An 18,639-nucleotide genomic window follows, 5' to 3' on the forward strand; every position below is an offset into this window, starting at 1 on the left:
GATAGATGAGACACTAAATCCTCAGCTAAGTAAACAACTAACTTCAATACATTGAAATTCAAGTGCAGAAATACAGTGCTATAGTTGCTGAAACAAAGTCCTATGCAAGGAAGTAGTGATTTTTCCTGGAGCCACCAGGGAGGTCTTGACCATAGAGATGATTTTTGAGCCAGGTTAGGAAGGCAAGGAGGAGTTCAGCAGGTGAAAAGAATAGGAAAGGGCAGTTTAGCATGAAACTTTAGAAGATTATTAATTTTGCTCTTGGTATGAGAGCAGAACCAACTGCCTGGTTCTTGTGCCTCTTTCTTACCCCAGGCTGTGGGCCCAGTGAATAAATGATGAGAACTTTAAAGCCTATCCTTAGAGCTAAGAAGGAGTACTTTGATGCCTTAGGAGATGTAATGTTAAGATTGTTGCCACTTTTCATGATCTGTCTGAACACCTGAAAATTATTTATTTGTATCTTTAACTTGAAACTAATTATGATTCATTGCATCCTCTTTCTCCATCTGCATATGTTTTGCCTATCATAAGAAATATTCACATCTGCCAAGTAAATGTGCATATTCTCTGCTATGTGAATTGCTTATTGCCACTTTTGATCTTTTGCCACAACTGGAACAATGCATGCCCTCTTTTTTAGTAATTCATATTTCTGATGCTTTTCCATCCTGACCTGGGTAGGACCTCTTGTTCCTTCATCTCTCCCTATTCCAATCAACTTCTGTGCTCTAGCTCCCTTAAGCTACTCAGTTTTGCAGAGGCATCAGTACTTTCAAAGCTTGTGTGTTTTTTTTCCCAAAGGATAGAATCCTACTGCCCCACTTTGTCATCTTCAACATTCAAGATCCAGATTGATTTCTCCTCCTTTCTGAATACTCTTTCTATCCTCCAGTATGAGATGGCCCATCCTTTCTGTTTCTCTATTAATGTGCTATACTGACCACTGACATATAGTATTTGTCTTGCTGACCTATAAATATGTCTCTTTTATCTTCTTCAATCCCTACCATGTCTCTCCCCAGGCTGAACTTCTCCAGGGAAGCCCAGCCCAGTATGACGTAGTATAGGTACTTCTTAATGCTTGTTGAATAAATTAATATATGCATGCATGAATACATGAACCCATGGTACTCATTTAAAAAGTATATTCCAAGATTAATATGATTCAGAAAGTCTTCCATCAAAAGCCCCAAGAAACCAATTATTCCTTTACTTTGACATTCTAGCATTATTTGATGTTAACCTATACTGGTAGCTGTCGTTTTCATTTTTGGCTTTTATCTGAGGCAGCATGGTATAGTGGAAATAGCTTGGTTTAGAGTCAGGAGGCCTGGATTCTCATCCTGACTCATTGCTGACTTTTGCTATGTGACTCTTAGAAAGTTAATTAACCCCTTTGGTTTTTCTTTTGTCAAATAGAATATTTGCCCTACCTACCTCACAGGTTTACTGTTAGTTACCCTTTAAAGATCAGATGAGGTCATCAACTTGAAGGTACTTCAAAAAGCATCTACATACATAAGATTTTTTAAAAATCTTTTTTACAGGTAATTCACCAATTAAAATTCTGGAGTAGGGACAGCATTCCGTTCCTTTTAATTATCTCCCTCATATTCAGCACTTTGTACCCATCATGAAACGTAGACTGACAACAGCCCCTGGACTTTTCTGTTCTGAGCTCTGAAACCGGAGTTCTGAATCTGGGGAAGTGGCAGATATTATGCCTGAACTGGAGTTTTGATTGTATTTATCCTTGTTGCTTTTCTGATCCTTAGGCTTGTTTCCATCAGCATTACCAATGGACCAGTATTCTGTGGCATGGTTGGAGCAGTAGCAAGACACGAATATACAGGTAGACTAGAACACTGAACTGATGGCTCTGTGACTTAAAAGATGAAGGTATTGGTGGTAGTCCAAAAATTCTCTGCCTTTCTATTTACTGTCTTCCTGACACAGTTATTGGCCCGAAAGTGAGTCTAGTAGCCAGAATGATAGCTACTTATCCAGGTTTGGTGTCCTGTGATGAGGTAACATATCTAAGATCAATGCTACCTGCTTACAACTTCAAGAAACTCCCAGAGAAAATGATGAAAAACATCTCCAACCCAGGGAAAATATATGAATACCTTGGCCATAGAAGATGTATGTGAGTATCACTGTTTGATCATTCATTCCCATCTTTTACAGAATCAGGGTGTACAACTACTAATCAATTGTAGTTCAGTTGCATGAAATTACAAGGAAAGATGCTGCTAGTACTGGCCTGCTGGAATATGAGACATAGTAGGGTTTAGTGTCTGAGATCTTTAACTTTTATGTTTGACTCTTAGCTAGTTCCTCAGTGACTTCTTGCTCTCTAGCAGGAAGTAAATAATACTAGGTTACTAATTCAGATATTCTTTTCTCATTATTCCTTCATACTTTATTTATTTCCCTGAATCAGAATCAATCAATAGTACTCTACAACCAACAATACCCCTTTTAGTTTCTTTAAAAAGACTTTATGCAGAGCTCTGCACTTAGGTATCTGAAAATACTTGCATATAAGGACAGTCTGTTCCTGAATCCAAAAAAAGAGCCTCCAAAAATTTTGTATGATTTGAATGATTACATGGTATGTAATTCTCATTGAATCCATTTTTAATAGACATATTTCCCTTTTTTCTTCTTCCTAGAATGTTTGGAAAGAGACATTTGGCCAGAGAGAGAAGTAAAAAGCACCCTTTGTTAGGTAAGTTTTCTTTTCTAACTTAAATCATATTTTTTTCAGCTATAGGTAGCTAAATGTGATTTTCAAACTCCTCTTTATGCTCTTTACTGTCTTCTTGATCTCCTTTATGTCATTTGCCATCCCACTTGTTTTAGTAAGTAGATTTATATGGACATCTTTGATTAGTTGTTCCAACATCTCTGTCTCGTCTGGTGTTTTAATTGGGTCATTTGGCTGGGCTAATATCTGTCTGTATTGTGATATGCTTAGTGATCTTCTGTTGTTTTTGTCGCATGTAAATAGCTTGATTGATTTACTTTAAGAGTTGATTTCCTTCAATAGTCTAAAGCCTTGTGTTTGTAGGATGGATGTGTAGCAGGGTGCAGGGTACATGGCGAGGCTCAACAGTGCAGTGATGCATTGCGGCACAGGTATAGGCACAGGTTGGAGATATTACGCTGGTGGTGCTTGTGAATGTGGACACCCAGCAGCCAGGAAGGATGTAGTTGTACAGGTGCACAGGTCTAGGGGGCGTAACCCTGGGGTGCACTGGTCTAGGGCATGCAGCCCTTTGTGTGCATGTGCAACACTACGGCAGCAGGTCGGCATTAAGCCTTCTGGGCTGGGGGCAGATGTGACCCGGCTGCGCAGTTCAGCGCTTTCTCAGAGTTGGGAAGCATGACACATGTGCATGCGTGTGTCTAGGAGTACAGTAAACTGATGTTCCCAGAGCTGAGGGGTGTGACAGGGGACCGAGCACATGCATGGGTCAGAGTTCAGGCCAGGCGGGGCGAGGTTGTGCTACACTATGGGCGAGGGGGTGGGTGCCAGTGTAGCCTGGCTATATGCGCTGGTGACAACCTACAGGGAGCAGGAAGGGGGAGATAGTGCTCGAGGGGGTGGGGGGGGTGCAAGAGAGGTGGGTTGGGCTTCATTCGGAGTGGGGTGTGGGGTGGGTACACACGCTGGGGTTTGGTGGTGCATGAGCGCTTGGAGTGTGGGGAGTGGGGACGGGTGATGGGGTTCTGGTGCATGGGGTATGGGGAGAGTCTCGGGTCACAGGGCTGTGCTGGTGAGGGTGGCGCATTCAAGGAATACTGCTTGGCTTACCTCCTAGTCCCCATCTCCCCATCCGTGTACTCCTGTGGGTTCTGCGCTTTCACATTAGGCTCCAGTATTCTGCTTCTCAGTTCCTCAGCTTTAGCAACCAGCGCTGCCTCAGTTGTACTCTTGAATCGCCATCTCAGTTGCCCTCCCGTCCACTCTCTAACTTTTCCTTGGAGCAGGGCTGGACTTGATCTACCCTATTCAGCCATTTTCCCAGAACCTCTAAATGTGATTTTAAAAACAAAATCCAGAATTGAATGTTCTGAGCTTCTATTAAAAATTAAAGAAAGCAGCATTCTTACTGAATGTATGTTTACTTTGAAGATTCATGTTTCTTTTTCCATGTCGAATGCTCAGATATCAGGTACAGTCCTGTCACTTTACCTGAGAAGTATCAACATTTGGTAAGAAACTTTATGAGACCAGCTTATTGTGGATCATCTTTAGAGGGAAATTTCTCATCCTAAGGGGAATGAAGATGGGTGGCACTAAGACTGTTGCCACCCATAATATAGTACCTCTCTTTGTATTTCTTCTAACTATATTTATTAATCCATTATCTTTACAAGGAAATGATGATATGAAGACTAAATAGTTATTATGGAGATTTTTACAAAGAAATAAGAAGATATAGAAACCCTCATGTCTATATGGTGCCTAATTGTTCTGAAAGGTATTACTTAGGTTCTGGAGCAAACCCTCAAAACCAGTGAACATTTCTGTAAAGTGAAGAGTTGACTTTTTAGAAAGAGATGTGATGCCTTATTAAAAATGGGATTCTCTTGAGCGTTCTGGGGGGTGGGGTGGGGACACCTTGCTGAGACTTAGCTATACAAATTAAATAGACTGTCTACCAAAATGCACAAGGGTATTAGGTGCTCCCTTTCTCTCTGCAGACCGGAAGAAAGAACTGGAAGCCTTCCGAATGGCACAGCAGAGGTGTTTGCACCAGAATAAGGGACAAGTGATTCTGTATGAAGGTGGAAAAGGCTATGGAAAAAGCCAACTGTTAGCTGAAATAAGCTCCTTGGCCCAGAAAGAAGGGCACAGGTAAAAGACTCCTACATTGTGATGAGTCAAAACCTGCTTCTCTTAGGACTTCTTTCCCTTGTTGTTGAAACTCTTATATCGCTAGATTCAGCATCCTTGGTCTTATAGAGTGAACAACTTTTCTGTGGGTGAGGGACCTGCAGTGACCGTAGTAACATTCACCAGGGTGTTGCCGATGGAGCTGAAGGAAGCAGATTCCAAGCAGTGCTTTTATGCCATCCAGACTCTCATGGCCATCTTCTTTGAGATTGATGTGTGCCCATCCTATCGCCGGCAAGAGTGCCTACACAGACAGCTCCACGGGATGGTGGAGGAACCACTTCATTGCCTTTTTAATGACCTCTTCTTTGTGAAGGTAATGAAAGCAGTAGCTTTCTGAATTGGATTACTGATGTTGTTTTTCATGGATGGTTGGACCCAGGATTTTGTCTTCTAATCTAAAAACTATCTATGGCACTTTTTGTTTTTGTTGTACTTTTTATTAAAGTTTTAAAAAATCTATTCTAAGGCAAATGTCTAATGAAGTAGAAGAATACAAGATGGAAGTCTGGGGAGGGCAGGAAATAGTCATCAAACTTACACTAAATGCCAAACACTGTGCTAGGTACTTTGCCTGTATTATTTCATTTAATCATCATTGCTACTCTGAGAAATAGATTTAAAACGCAGAGTTTCGTGTGCGTGTGTAGCCTAAGGACACATAGTTAGCAATAATGGCAGGATTGAGATTTTTTTTTTTTTTTTTTTACATGGGCAGGCACGGGGAATCAAACCCGGGTCCTCTGGCATGGCAGGCAAGCATCCTTGCCTGCTGAGCCACCGTGGCCCACCCTTGAAAACCCTTTAACACCAAAACTGAGGCTTTCTCCTTTTTGAGGAGAGTGGATCCTAGAACTGGCTCTGATACTTGCTAATTATATATCCTGGAGCAAAAACTTAGCCTTTTGAAGCCTTAACCATTTCACCTGTGAAATGACAATGACAGTACTTTCTATAGTTTTTGCATGAATTTTAAAGGAGACATTATATGAGAGGTTACAGTGTAGATTTTAATGTGCTAAATATAAAGGTTATCCTGACCAAGAGCGCTTCCCCAGCAATTATAGCCATGAGTTCTTGAGCCAGTTACAATTTTTTATTCTTTAGCACACTACGTTCCTTTCCCTAGCCAACAGAGTATGTCTGAGTCATCTCTGTCTGACATCCCATGTACAGATTCATCTCAGTGTACTTGGCACAACTAGGGTACTAGAGCTACCCAAAGTGACATAGTTAAGTCTAACCCATCATTTTAGTATTTAATAACAACTCTTTAAGGGTTTTCAGTCTAGTATGGAAAGGAAGATAACTCTTTCTATACCACAGTCAACTTTCATCTTCACCTTCTGAACTGTTATATTGATGTTTTAGATTGGCATTTGTGCTCTATGCCCAATTCTGCAAAAACCGTTTTTTAGTCAAAATAGAATAATTTTCTGTTCATTTTGGAGAACCTACATGTTTTCATTAGGCTATCATTTTAAATACTAATACATGAATAATTTTCCTGGTTAGTTTCCTTTATCCTTCAAAGTTTCGCACATGGATGACCTGGCCAGACAAAAGAAGATTAAAGCGTGCTTTATTCATGTGCTTCAGGAGGTGGGTACTTTTGCTACATATCATTCATTAACTCTTATTATGTGGAGGTTTATGCTTATTTTAATCTACCACATCACATCTTGACTTAGACATTTCTTTTCTATCTATTTATTGGCATGTTTTTTGTCCATGTCTATCGTAAACCTTAAATTTGTCCTATAGCACAACGTACAAGAAAAGGTCTTTGCTCTTTCCTGCTCCTGTTTATTAACAAAAGTTTAGTCCCTTATTTACAACAGTGGTTTCTAAATACAATTATTTTATCTACTATTTATTAAGAATATAAATATTCAGGCTCTATCCCAGTATTACTAAATCAAAAACCTTGATGAGTAGAAACTGATGCAGCCAATTTGAGAAGCATTCTAGAAGTAGCTAGTCAAATTTTAATGATATGTACCCTCTGGAACCAGAAATTCCACTCTTCAGTATATATCCCCAGGAATGTGTTCATTGCAGTGTTTGTCATAGAGGTCAGGGAATTAAAGGCATGAAAAAATGGGTGGACACAATGGAGTATAATATGGGAATTACAAGTTAAGAAATAAGTGAAAACATGCTATTATGGAAGGCTTTCAAATAGATTCCTGAGTTTAAAAATAGAGAAAAAGAATGATATTATTTTATATACATACTAATACAGTAGCATGTACATAAAAACAATTTGTTTGACTAAACAACAGTACACATTTTATAAAAATTAAGTACAGAACAAGATGGCAGCCTCTGAGACAGTTAAATTATGACTTCAATTTGACCACCCACCACCAGCTACCCAACACTGAACGGTCTTTTGTCTTCTGGTCAACTTAAACAGATCCCAAGTAGTTACCAGTCTCATTAGTCTCATACACCAATGGTTCAACTTCAGTTCTGGATCCTTCCTAGGTCTCTACCTGGATGAGGAGCTCCCTACCCAGAGCATGTGCCTGGTATGAGACAATGACTGCCTTAGAGTTAAATTAGAAGAGAGATCTGTTGCTGAGAATTCCACACTAGTCAGTAATGGTGGCAGTACTCATTTAATACCTTGAAAAGCAAAGAAGCAGGTGCTTAAGTTTGAGGAGGAAGAAGCTGAACTAGGTTACAAATATTCAAAGAAGCAATGGAAGAGGCAAGAAAACAATAATGAGAAGACCTTGAATTGGAACCAAAAGTTGCCACAGATCATAGTATGAGGGGAAAAAAACAAGAAGAAAAATAAACAATATGTGTGTAATGGATGATGAGGAGGAGGGGAAGACCAAAAGAAAAGCACCAAAGAAAAAGGAGAAATCTGAATATAAAAAACAGACAAAGAATCCTAAGTCTCCTAAAGCACAGACAGTGAAAAAGTGGACCATTCAGAACTGTAGTTCTCCAAAAGGTTCTCCTGGAAGAGACAACCTTGTTAAAGGTAAAAAGAAGATGGTGGAGGCATTTGTGCAAAAGGTAGCCCCAGTTCCTGCTCAGAGTTAGAGTCTTCTAATGAATCATCCATTGAGGAGCTCAGCAGTGTCATTTTGGAGGTCACTAAGTCCTCTGAGAAAATATCAACTGAGCTACCAAAGGAAGGATCCTGTCTGAAAACCACACCCGCAGAAAACTGGCTGCAAAAACTGGCTTTAACCATACCCCCATTAAGGACAAGATAGAAAAAACATCATCTTCTAGTTCAGACTCCATTTCAGTCAGATGAGCAGTGCATGATATCCGAGAGCATGGCAGAGTATGCTACAGATTTCTTAAAGACAACAGGCCTCTTTGCAGGGAGTGGTTTTCCAGAACCAGGGGTGTCCTTACAGACTCCAAGTGCTACCAGATGGAAACTCTCTGACTCAAATGGTGACAGACAGGCTCCTAGTTCTCCTCCCAACTTATCTGTCCCCACCCGTTGGGAAGAGGATGCGGTATAGGAGAGGACATTCTTTCTTGGAAAGGAGCTAGGGGAAGGGGAATGTGGGAGAGAGGTTGAGACTGAGGGCAAACCATTCCTGTGTTTTAAAAAGAAACAGTGACTGTCAAAAGCAGCTGCAATTAAATGAATCGCTAACAAATTCATCTACTATTATTCAGAATCCAGTAGAGGTACACAAGAAGGACTACAGTCTGTTGCTGCTATTAGCAGCTGCCCCACCAGTTGGAGAAAAGACAACATTTAAGCTTTTGGAACTAACATCCAATTACTCTCCTGATGTCTCTGACTACAAGGAAGGAAAAATATTAAGCCACAATCCAGAGACATAGTGAGTAGATACAGAAATCCTTTCATCTTTACCTGCCATGAAAGAACCTAGGAAATTTGATTTGGTATATCACAATGAAAATGGAACTGAAATAGTGGAGTATGCTGTCACACAGGAGAGAAAGATCACTGTATTTTGGAGAGAATTCATTGACCCAAGATTGATTATTGATTATCCAAATAATAACACATCAAATACATAACTTGCCTGAACATGACCTTTCCACCTCATAGTTTATAAATGTCTGTTTATGAAAGTGACTATAACCTGAATTTTTTTTAAAAAGAAGATTTGAAAATTGTATGCCTTTTTATTATCTTCACTTTACTGCTTAGGATAAAGATTTACCTCATCATTTAAAATAACATAAGTATTTGTTTTGTAAGATTTTTTTTTCTTTCAGTTTCAGTTATAACATTTAAAATATGACATTCCCTGCAGGCGTTGTTACATACCAGTATGTATGATTTCTTGTCTTTTATTTTTTTGACCATCAAGTAGCAACCATCAGTAGGAGTTTATAATACCAAGTACAAGAAAGTACTGTATATCTTGTTTTAATAAATTTCATTAAATAACATTTTAAAGCATTAACACATGCGAAATGACATAATTTTTTAATATTTAAGTTCCATTAAATGTAGAATATCTTATAAATTGTAAGTATTTTATATTTGCAGTTGTCAAGAGTTAACACTTGGTAGTTGTATTTGATGCAGGCAATTTGAATAAAAAGGAATCCTTTCACATTTTTCTCAACTTTAAAATAAAGATTCTCGGGGCCTTTTGTAAAGCAATGAACATAAGATCTCATGTGTGTGCCTGGGGAAAAACTGGCATTCTACTTGGGTGAGAAGTTTTCTGTGAACTTCAGCCCAGGGAATGTGTCATCTTGCCATAAGATCCCAAGCACCTGGATAAGTGTGCTGGAGTGAGGATCTTGAACAGAAACTTTCTTTTCTGTTATTTGACACAAAACTAAAATTGCTAAATATATACTGTGAAAATTGCTTTCTTTTAACAAAAGATCAGATCCCTCCTTCAGCTTTGCAGATTTAAAATAAAATTATATTAAGTGAAAAAAAAATTCATTACAAGCAAAGGTTATAGGTTAAACACATTAGCATGGTTACCTGCAGCAGTGAGGCATGGAATGGGAGTAGGGAATGTGGATAAAAATGAATACATTTTTTTGAACTCAACATGAGTGGGGTCTGGCAATATGGAATTTTGCAAGCACTCCTGGTTTGAAAATTGCTGGTTTAAAATATTATGAAGTAAATTTAAAAATTAATAAAAAAAATATTATGAAGTCCCAGACAGGACAAAATCTTTATCAAAATATTTGAAAGCTTCAAGTTTGGTTTGGAAAATATATTGATGTTTGCACCATTTTCCAGTTAGAATTTTTCCTTGTCTCAATATCTTAGTACATTTCTTTAGTAATTAGACATGCAGCTATATTTTATATTTATAAAGCAAAATATTACCTGGACTCAGGATACATTTTACTCAAGTCCCATTTTGTGTTGACATTTTATTTAAATGGTTGATGGGAAATTAATGGTAGATTTGAAAACCAGATAACTTCATTTCTAATCAGAAGTTGTTATTGTTTCTTTGCTCTTATTTCCAGGCAGTGAGGGAAACACCACTGATTTTCCTCATTGATGAGGCCCAATATATGGATGCAGCTTCCTGGGAATTTTTGGGCATACTGCTGTCCAGTGTGCCCATCAGCATGGTGATGACATTGACCCCTACCTTCTTCTTATGTGGCTGGGCCCAGCACTTCCTGAAGAGCTCTCAAGCTGTCATTGTGCCCATTTCGAAGTTGACAGCAACCTCACTGTTGAGAATGGCATGTTGGGAACTGGGGGTGGTGAGCATCCCCCAAGAGCTACAGATGTGAGTAGCTAGGAATACCTGGGCACTTCATTAAGGGAGGAGCCAGAGCCACAATGTAAGTGAGAAAGCTCAGGTCTCACTTAGCAAAATTGGGGGATAGAATGGCATATGCAACCATAAGGCCCAAGATTAGATTCAAGGGCAGATGGTTCCCCTTTCTGTACTGTTTTCACAGTACAGTTAGGACTTGAATGGTCTGCTTTCCATGTGAATTACATGTGTTCAGGCCAGTTCTTGCCAGGCCCTTTAGCAAGGAGGTATTAGTTCCTTTTAATATCAATAGAAGCAGGGGTGCAAGGGTAGTTCCGTGGTAGAATCCTCACCTGCCATGCGGGAGACCTAGGCTTGATTCCTGGCCCATGCACTTCCAAAAAAAAAAAAATATTCAACAAATGATACTGCAATAATGGGATAGTCACGTGGAAAAAGAATGAAATGTGACCCCCACCATACAGCATACAAAAAAATTATCAATAGAAGCAAAACAGTTGAGAAAGAAAAGTTACTGTCAAAATGTATTTCAAAGACAAATAGAAATTACTTTTTTGCATTTCTGTGCCACTTCTTTCTTCTGTTAAATCATATCATCAAGAGTTGACTTTAACAGAAGAAGAATGATTCCTCAGTATGAAGTACCCTTATTCTTGGCTCCCTTCAAATGGCCATCTTTAGTCAGTAATTCCCTACCTCTCTACAGCTACCTTCTCCACAGGTGCTTTGGAAACCCTCTTTACTGTGAGGTCCTATGCCAGGACCTTCTCTCTAGGGACATATTGCTCTTTCATGACCTACAAGAAGAACATGAGGAGAACAGCAAGTGGGAAAACCTCTCAGGTAAGCTCAGGTTCCCAGGTCCAGCTGCTGGAATTCATTCTCCATCATGGTATCATGCCTATCTCCTGCTGACAATTGTAAACCAGATTAAACCTACCCAGCTAAGCGCATTCTGTAAATGTTTATCAACTGGATGAAAACATCTGCCTCATATAACTTAATTCAGTCAATCAATCTACAGTAGTTCCTTTTTTAATAGCCCAGGGCTGGGGATAGGGAAATGGGGTTTAAAAACATGGGTCCAGAATAGAGACTTGTACATTATCAATGAGAAGGCTGACTTGAGGTTTGTATGGGGGATGGGAGAAGAGAGGAGAATGTGAGAGGAAGAAAGGGTATAAATATGTGTAAATCCAAAAAGGTGCCCTAGAGTTGTGATGTAATAGAAGCAAGGGCTATTGTAAGATGAACGGAATCATGAACAGCTGCAAGATAGCAAATAGTTGTTAGTTTATAAGACAAATTTAGAGAACAGGCAAGATGGGTGGTATAAACCACTTTAAACCCTTAATCTTTGAGCATGATGTTATTCTCAGCCATAGTTTTCTTTCCCTACAGCCAATGCCATGAAATCCACAATGTATAGTATTTCTCCTGCCACCTCTAAAGATCAGGAACTTTTTGTCTGCACAGTCAAAGATGATGTTAACTTGGATACAATGCTTCTCCCACCATTGTTAAAAGGCAAGTTCTTTGAGGACCTCAAGTGAACCAATTACAGATGCCATCCATTGCAGTTAATAATTTGGTGGGTAATTGAGTATGTCTTTCATTATCATTATGGCTTAATTTCTTTTTCTTTAAAAAATTAAAACAAAAACCCCTACCTTCCAGAAATACTTTCTAGCATTATGCAAAGAACCTTTGAAGATTTGTAATGCTACTTGAGTCCATTGTTCCCTTTGGCGCTGACTAAAACCTAGAAAAGCTTCCTAGTTATCTAATAAAAATTAGGTCCTGAATTTTGCTTTTGTGCATATTACCATACTGGAGGAGACAGTTAGCAAAGAAGATAGTATTGCTGAGATTTAGGGAAATCCTTGGTGATAATTAAGAGAGTGTTATGTACATTCTGGGAGTTCAGTGGAACTCCCAGACTACAAAGTAAGTTTATTATGATTGATGAGATAATGAATAAAAAGCCATCAGAACTGGGTAAGCATAATTGGAGAGAGGAGATATTAGAGGAGATGAATTTTAGTTTCTTTTCTTCATGTTCGATTCAGATGTTTGGTGAAAGTACTTGTTCCAGTTTGCTAGCTGCCAGAACGCACTATAGCAGAAACAGAATGGCTTTTTTAAAAAGGGGAATTTAATAAGCTGTTAGTTTGCAGTTCTAAGGCCGAGAAAATGTCCCAATTAAAATAAGTCTATAGAAATGTCCAATCAAAGGTATCCAGGGAAAGATAACTTGATTCAAGAAGGCTAATGAAGTTCAGTGTCTCTCTCTCTCAAATGAGAAGGCACATGGCAAACACAGTCAGGGATTCTTGCTCATCTGGAAAGACATGTGGCGAACACGGTGTTATCTGCTAACTTTCTCTCTTGGCTTCCTGTTTCATTAAGCTCCCTGAGGGGCATTTTCCTTCTTCATCTCCAAAGGTTACTGGTTGGTGGACTCTGCTTCTCGTGGCTATGTCGTTCTGCTCTGCTCTCTCTGAATCGCTCTCATTCTCTAAAATGTTTCCTCTTTTGTAGGACTTCAGAAACTAATCAAGACCAACCCGAATGGGTGGAGACATGTCGTCACCTAATCCAATCTAACAACCACTCTTGATTAAATCACATCTCCAGGGAGATGATCTAATTACAGATTCAAACATATGGTATTGAATAAGGATTATTCTGCCTGTACAAAATGGGATTTTGATTAAAACATGGCTTTTCTAGGGGGCATACATCCTTTCAAACCAACACAGTACTATATTAAGCCCATTTGAAGGATATAATGATGAACAAGCAAACCATCAAGTATTGTTCAAGTATATTGAGAATGTAAGACGTGCACATGAAACAGCAGTGCAGGATACCATGGTGGTTAAGAACCTAGACTTTGGAGCCAAAGAAACTGAGACACCATTGGCTCTTCCATCACTGGCTATGGAACTTTGGAAAAGTTTGCTAGCATATCTAAGCCTTGGTCTTTTGTAAATCAAATGAGAATAATAATAGCCCCTACCTTATGGGATTAGTTGCAGATTAAATGAAATGAATCGTGGCACATAATAAATATTCAATGAATGTTAGCCTTATAAACTGTATAGGTCCAACTAGAGAGTTCACACTCACACAACTACTATAGGCCACACTTGGTATTGGCTTTACTTAGAAGCATTCAGGTCAAGAAACTCAGCATGCTAGCAGGCAGCAGCAGACAGACTTCTTCAGTGGGAGTTCTTGCAGCAGTTTGTGCAACAGTCCAATAATTATTTTCTGTCTCCTCAAGTAATAGCTCAGGTGTGGGGGAATGAGTCCATAATGGATGGGTGCTGAGAAGCCCATGTCCCAAATAGTTACCAATGGTATCTCTTATAATAGATCCATAAGCATAGCTTTCAGGCCCAGCAAGGGACATGACTAGTTACAAGAATTATTACACCTAAGGAGGCCCATGGTTTATAATCAGATATTTATAGTTAGTTCACAGTTTCTCAGTCCAAATTCAGTTTCCCATTCAGCCCATTTTTAGTGTAAACAGTGTTTTCTGGTAAAACAGCTAACATTCTAATTTTATCAGGATACCGGGAAACAGGTTAGAAAGTTAACCCAAGGTGAACATTATCCAAAGGGAAAGGAAAAAATGTTTGTTAACTCATAAACTAAAATAGATAGTCAAAGCCTTGGACTAAATAAAAGTCCAAAGCTAGATTGCTAAAGTCCATATAAGTTACAAAAATGTTTAAGAGAGGAACTGACGTAATTATATTTGTGTTTTTTATATATAATTCTGTTGCGGGGTTCCGGTTTCTAGGTTCTTGACCATGCTGTGAGAAAGAATTCAAGGGCACAGCAGATTCAAGTTCACAGGTAGAAAGTTTATTGAGTACACATGCAGAGAAGGAATATGCAGGCACTGTCACAAGAAAAGTGGGGTGAGAGGCAAGAGGCCCCAGCACTGTGGAGCAATCTGCTTTTATTGATTTTTGTTCCTTTTCTAATTTTTATTAACTATTTTACTACCGTACCCTTTTTCCTCCATAGTTGATGCTTGAGCGTAAATGACTCACTTAGTTGGGGGTTGAATAGCCCCCAGGTGCTGTTTACTGCTGCTCTTTTTAGAGATACCTTTCTCCTTGCTGCCTCACTACCCCTTGGAATTTACCCTTTGCTCATTAGCCAGCCACCACCCTAATTCTAACCCTACTTCAATTCTGCCACTAGTTAATGTATTTTTGTCTAAGAATGAGAGAAAATTGGAGATAGCTGAAACAGAATACTGTAGTGATACTAATGAAAATGACTACTTGCACTAATTGTTTAAGAGAAAACATGTTCAAGAGGTATTTATAAGGAGAATGAGTGGCTGCCCCTTGGTTGTAAGGGAAAGGAAAATGTTTAGAATTATTGTAAGAATGTAGACTTGGTGATTTATTGGTTCATTACCAATTGCTTTAATGTCAGGGCCAGAATACAAAGAGATGACTAAAATGCTTGGAAGTTAATTAAGGTCTTTATAATTATCAGAGACATGGGACCAAGAGCCTGGCCTATATGTTTAGTTTAAAGGGAGAAGAAAAGGATTTGAGTACCAATAGGTCAGGAAGATTGGAAGAATTGTTAGTATAGCTGAGTAGGATTTAGTAAAGCTGATTTAGAGCACAGCTTTGGGTCTACCATCAAAAGGTTTTGGTGCCTATGGGGAGAGCAGTTTCAGTGGTACAGACCTAATTGTTTGTTGGTTAAGGAGTGAATGGGAAATGATGACATGAAGATAGAGGTTTGGCTAAGTGGGGGAAGGGAGGATTAAGGCAAGGCAATAGCTAGGGGTGGACAAAAAGCAAATGTATTTCTTCTTTTTTAAAGGATGGACAGATTATCAACACAATGTATTATAGGTTTGTAGAAGACTTGTTCATTGGCTGATTTTATTGTTTTTTGTTTGTTTTATTTTTAAGAAATAGCAGTAAACCAACTGGATCAGTTGAGCCCAGAGGAACAGTTGCTGGTCAAGTGTGCTGCAGTCATTGGTCACTCCTTCCATATAGATCTGCTGCAGCACCTCCTACCTGGCTGGGATAAAAATAAGCTACTTCAGGTGCTGAGGGCTCTTGTAGATATACATGTGCTCCGCTGGTTCAACAAAAGTCAAGATCTTCCTGCTCAGCCAATATTAGAGACTTCCTCTATTGAGATCATTGAACAAACTAAAGAGAAGGAAAAAAAGTCATGTAAGAAAGGGCTGCTCCCTTGTTCTCAGTCCTGAACAGAGAGCCCCAGATGGAGTATCAATATTACATATCAAGAAAGACCATAAAAATGATATATCAAGGGCTTCTGTCTCTTAAAACTTATGACTAAGAAACAGGAGAAAAGTGATCATTTTTAATCATGCATAAGCTATGGTTATAGTGAACAAATGTTCATGTTTTTCAGGATTGTCTTGATTTCAAGAATTCTGTCTCCTTGTTAACCCATATGTCAGTATTGTGTTTTGATTTTTGGTTCAGAAAATATTGCCATAATCCTTTATTGCCTTCTAGGTGCAAATGATGAGAAAATAGGAAAAACTGTTCCTACTTTTAGAAATTCACAAGATAAACACGTGGTATTTGAAACAGACATGAACAAAGCAGTACATACATTAGGATGCAATTTCAGATTCTTCACATGAAAGAATAAAATTGAGGCATGGACTACTCAAATGAATATAATCCACAAATAGTTTCCCTTTGAGTTTGAAATATGTTTGGACCCTTAATTTGAATAGGGCATTTCTGCTGATTTGCTGTTTATTTGAAGTGAAGGAAAAAAAGTTCAGTTTAGGAGATGAGCAATTAAGAAATCTATCCAATTTACCTCTGATCATTTCTTCCCATTGTACTTTATACTAGATATGATCACTATCACTCTCAGAATGGTGCAAAATTCTTTATACAGAGAAGACAGTAATACTAACCAGGAATTGTAAATAAAACTTTCTTATATATAAATTAGCAATCATGTGTTTGGAAATTTGCCAAATAGTGGCATACAAGGACTTTAAGAGAGACTCTCACTTCGATTTTCCTGAATTTCAGATGCAGGCTTAGCCTATCCTCTCAGGCTACTAGAGGAACCATCCCCACCTCAGACTGAGATGCTGGAATTTGGAGTGCCTCTATTACGGGAAGCTGCTTGGGAGCTATGGCCCAAGGAACAACAGATAGCCCTACACCTTGAATGTGCCTGTTTTCTTCAAGATTTGGCTTGCCGCTGTAGGAGCTGCCATGGAGGGGACTTTGTCCCCTTCCACCGTTTTGCCATCTGTTCTACTAAGAGCTCCATGAGAACCTCCCAATTCTGCAGTTACAAAGATACTGGCTCAGTGCTAACACAAGTGATCACAAACAAATTGCAGTTGCCATCTTCCCAAGGTAAACCCAAAGGGCAGAAAGAGGACATGTGGGCAGCACTTCTCTTTATTCATGTACTTGGAGGTTTTCATCAAAAAGTTGAAATCAGATTAAAGAGAAAAGTAGGTGGAAAAAAACATTTATCCCTAGAGTACTAGAGATAAGAAAAATGGTCTCTCAGAAGTAAAAGAAACCTTTGAAATCACACTTCTTTTGGTTGGCAACCTTGGGCAAGTTACTTAACCTCAATTGTTCAGAGAAAATAATGATACCAACTCCATAGGACTTTTGTGAGAATTAAATGAATTAAAATATGTAATGTGCTGTGAAGGGTACCAGGCACATGGTAAGTGCTCACACATTGTTGTTGTTATTTTTATTCAGCTTAGTCATATATTGAGCCCTTATGAGTATCAGACAACTATGCTAAGTATTAGGAATACAAAATGAATAAGCCTCAGTCCCTGTCCTCCAAAGCTATCAGTTTGGTTTTTCTTTTTTTTTTGTACTGTATGGACACATAGAGAATTCCAATATGGCATGGTAAAAGCAATGAAAATGCTAGAGTCCTTAATTCAGCCTGAGAAATGAGTCAGAAAGCACTCTCCCTGGAAGGAGTTAATACCAGAACAGGGCCTTGAGGGATAAGTAGAAGTTAGTTGTTTGAAGAAGGTTGGATTAGTGGATAGATATTCCCCATAGCCTGTTACCCTTCTACTGCATTCCAGATTAGAGTCATCCATCTTTAACATTTTCTGTTAGCTTCCCCTACAGGAAAGCCCACTTTATTGTCTCCAGCTGTTAGAAAGTTTCATCTTTCATGAAAGTGAAATCTATCTCCTTGTGTCACCCATTTTTCATCATTGTGCCCTCTTCCATATTTTTAGGCAGCTGTCAAGAGCCAACCAATTCTTCTCTGTCTCTACAATTTGATAGAAGAGAAGATGGAATTGGGGTTGGGGGGTTGGGCATGGGGGTCATGGTGGATTGTTGGGCTAAAATGAGGGATTTGATCTATGATCCTAATACGTCTTCTAGTTATAACTAGACTATGATGACTATGAAGATAGAGCAGTTACTGAGGTATTGGCTGACAAACTCTGTGTTCATCTGTACTTTTTATACTTTGAGAGGGGAAAAGGGAAAATAGCAGTGAAGGTCCTGGGCTGCTATTGTGAATAAATTGCTCTATCATTTAAATTTTCCATATAGCTCTTCAATTTTGAAAGGTCAGGGTCAGTTTTAGACAGCCTAGTCATTCTACATGAGAGAGGCTCAAGACCTTCCCAACACAAATGAACCCTGAGCCGGCTTCCCAGACCCAAGGCCTCTGTACATAGCCATGTAGGCCAGGCATTGCACAACTCCAGAGGGTGCTATTCGCAGAGGCTATGATATGATGGTGCCCCTTGGAAATGTGCACTATGGCAGTGCTGCCAAAACCCCAGTGTTATATGACATCCTTGCTGTTATGTGACATCATTACTATCAGAGAGCCAGTCTTTTTAATTAAAACAAATCCTATAACAGTTCTTTTAGATTCCTTATTAACCCCACCCGCCCCCATGCTTCTGAGTCTAATTGATAAAACCTCAATGTCATTTCCAGT

The 18,639-nt window shown here is 39.0% G+C and overlaps 2 protein-coding genes and 1 pseudogene across 5 annotated transcripts in view; all 3 read left to right on the top strand.

Moving 5' to 3' along the window:
* The window catches only part of LOC143684618 (adenylate cyclase type 10-like), a 38,065-nt gene extending 27,577 nt beyond the window's left edge, over window positions 1–10,488 (top strand). The window contains exons 10-16 of the mRNA XM_077161725.1: window positions 1,779–1,855; window positions 1,960–2,149; window positions 2,679–2,734; window positions 4,717–4,870; window positions 5,036–5,225; window positions 6,425–6,511; window positions 10,377–10,488. Of these exons, the coding sequence (XP_077017840.1) occupies window positions 1,779–1,855; window positions 1,960–2,149; window positions 2,679–2,734; window positions 4,717–4,870; window positions 5,036–5,225; window positions 6,425–6,511; window positions 10,377–10,379 (757 nt within the window). The 3' untranslated portion in view covers window positions 10,380–10,488. The remainder of the gene's footprint in view (window positions 1–1,778; window positions 1,856–1,959; window positions 2,150–2,678; window positions 2,735–4,716; window positions 4,871–5,035; window positions 5,226–6,424; window positions 6,512–10,376) is intronic.
* Window positions 6,524–10,486, top strand: LOC143684619 (coilin pseudogene; annotated as a pseudogene). Its single transcript, XR_013176114.1, has 2 exons — window positions 6,524–9,193; window positions 10,373–10,486. The product of XR_013176114.1 is annotated as a coilin pseudogene (transcript).
* Window positions 10,489–10,530: 42 nt separating the features above from the next.
* The window catches only part of LOC143684617 (adenylate cyclase type 10-like), a 28,657-nt gene continuing 20,548 nt past the window's right edge, over window positions 10,531–18,639 (top strand). Inside the window, exons 1-5 of one of the 3 annotated variants that reach the window (XM_077161721.1) lie at window positions 10,531–10,644; window positions 11,342–11,478; window positions 12,021–12,162; window positions 15,594–15,866; window positions 16,716–17,051. In XM_077161721.1, coding sequence (XP_077017836.1) covers window positions 11,428–11,478; window positions 12,021–12,162; window positions 15,594–15,866; window positions 16,716–17,051 — 802 coding nt within the window. In that variant the 5' untranslated portion in view covers window positions 10,531–10,644; window positions 11,342–11,427. The other 2 variants (XM_077161720.1, XM_077161722.1) reach the window with 2 other exon arrangements.

This window comes from Tamandua tetradactyla, chromosome 5, assembly GCF_023851605.1.
Source record: "Tamandua tetradactyla isolate mTamTet1 chromosome 5, mTamTet1.pri, whole genome shotgun sequence".
In the NCBI taxonomy this organism is placed as follows: Eukaryota; Metazoa; Chordata; class Mammalia; order Pilosa; family Myrmecophagidae; genus Tamandua; species Tamandua tetradactyla.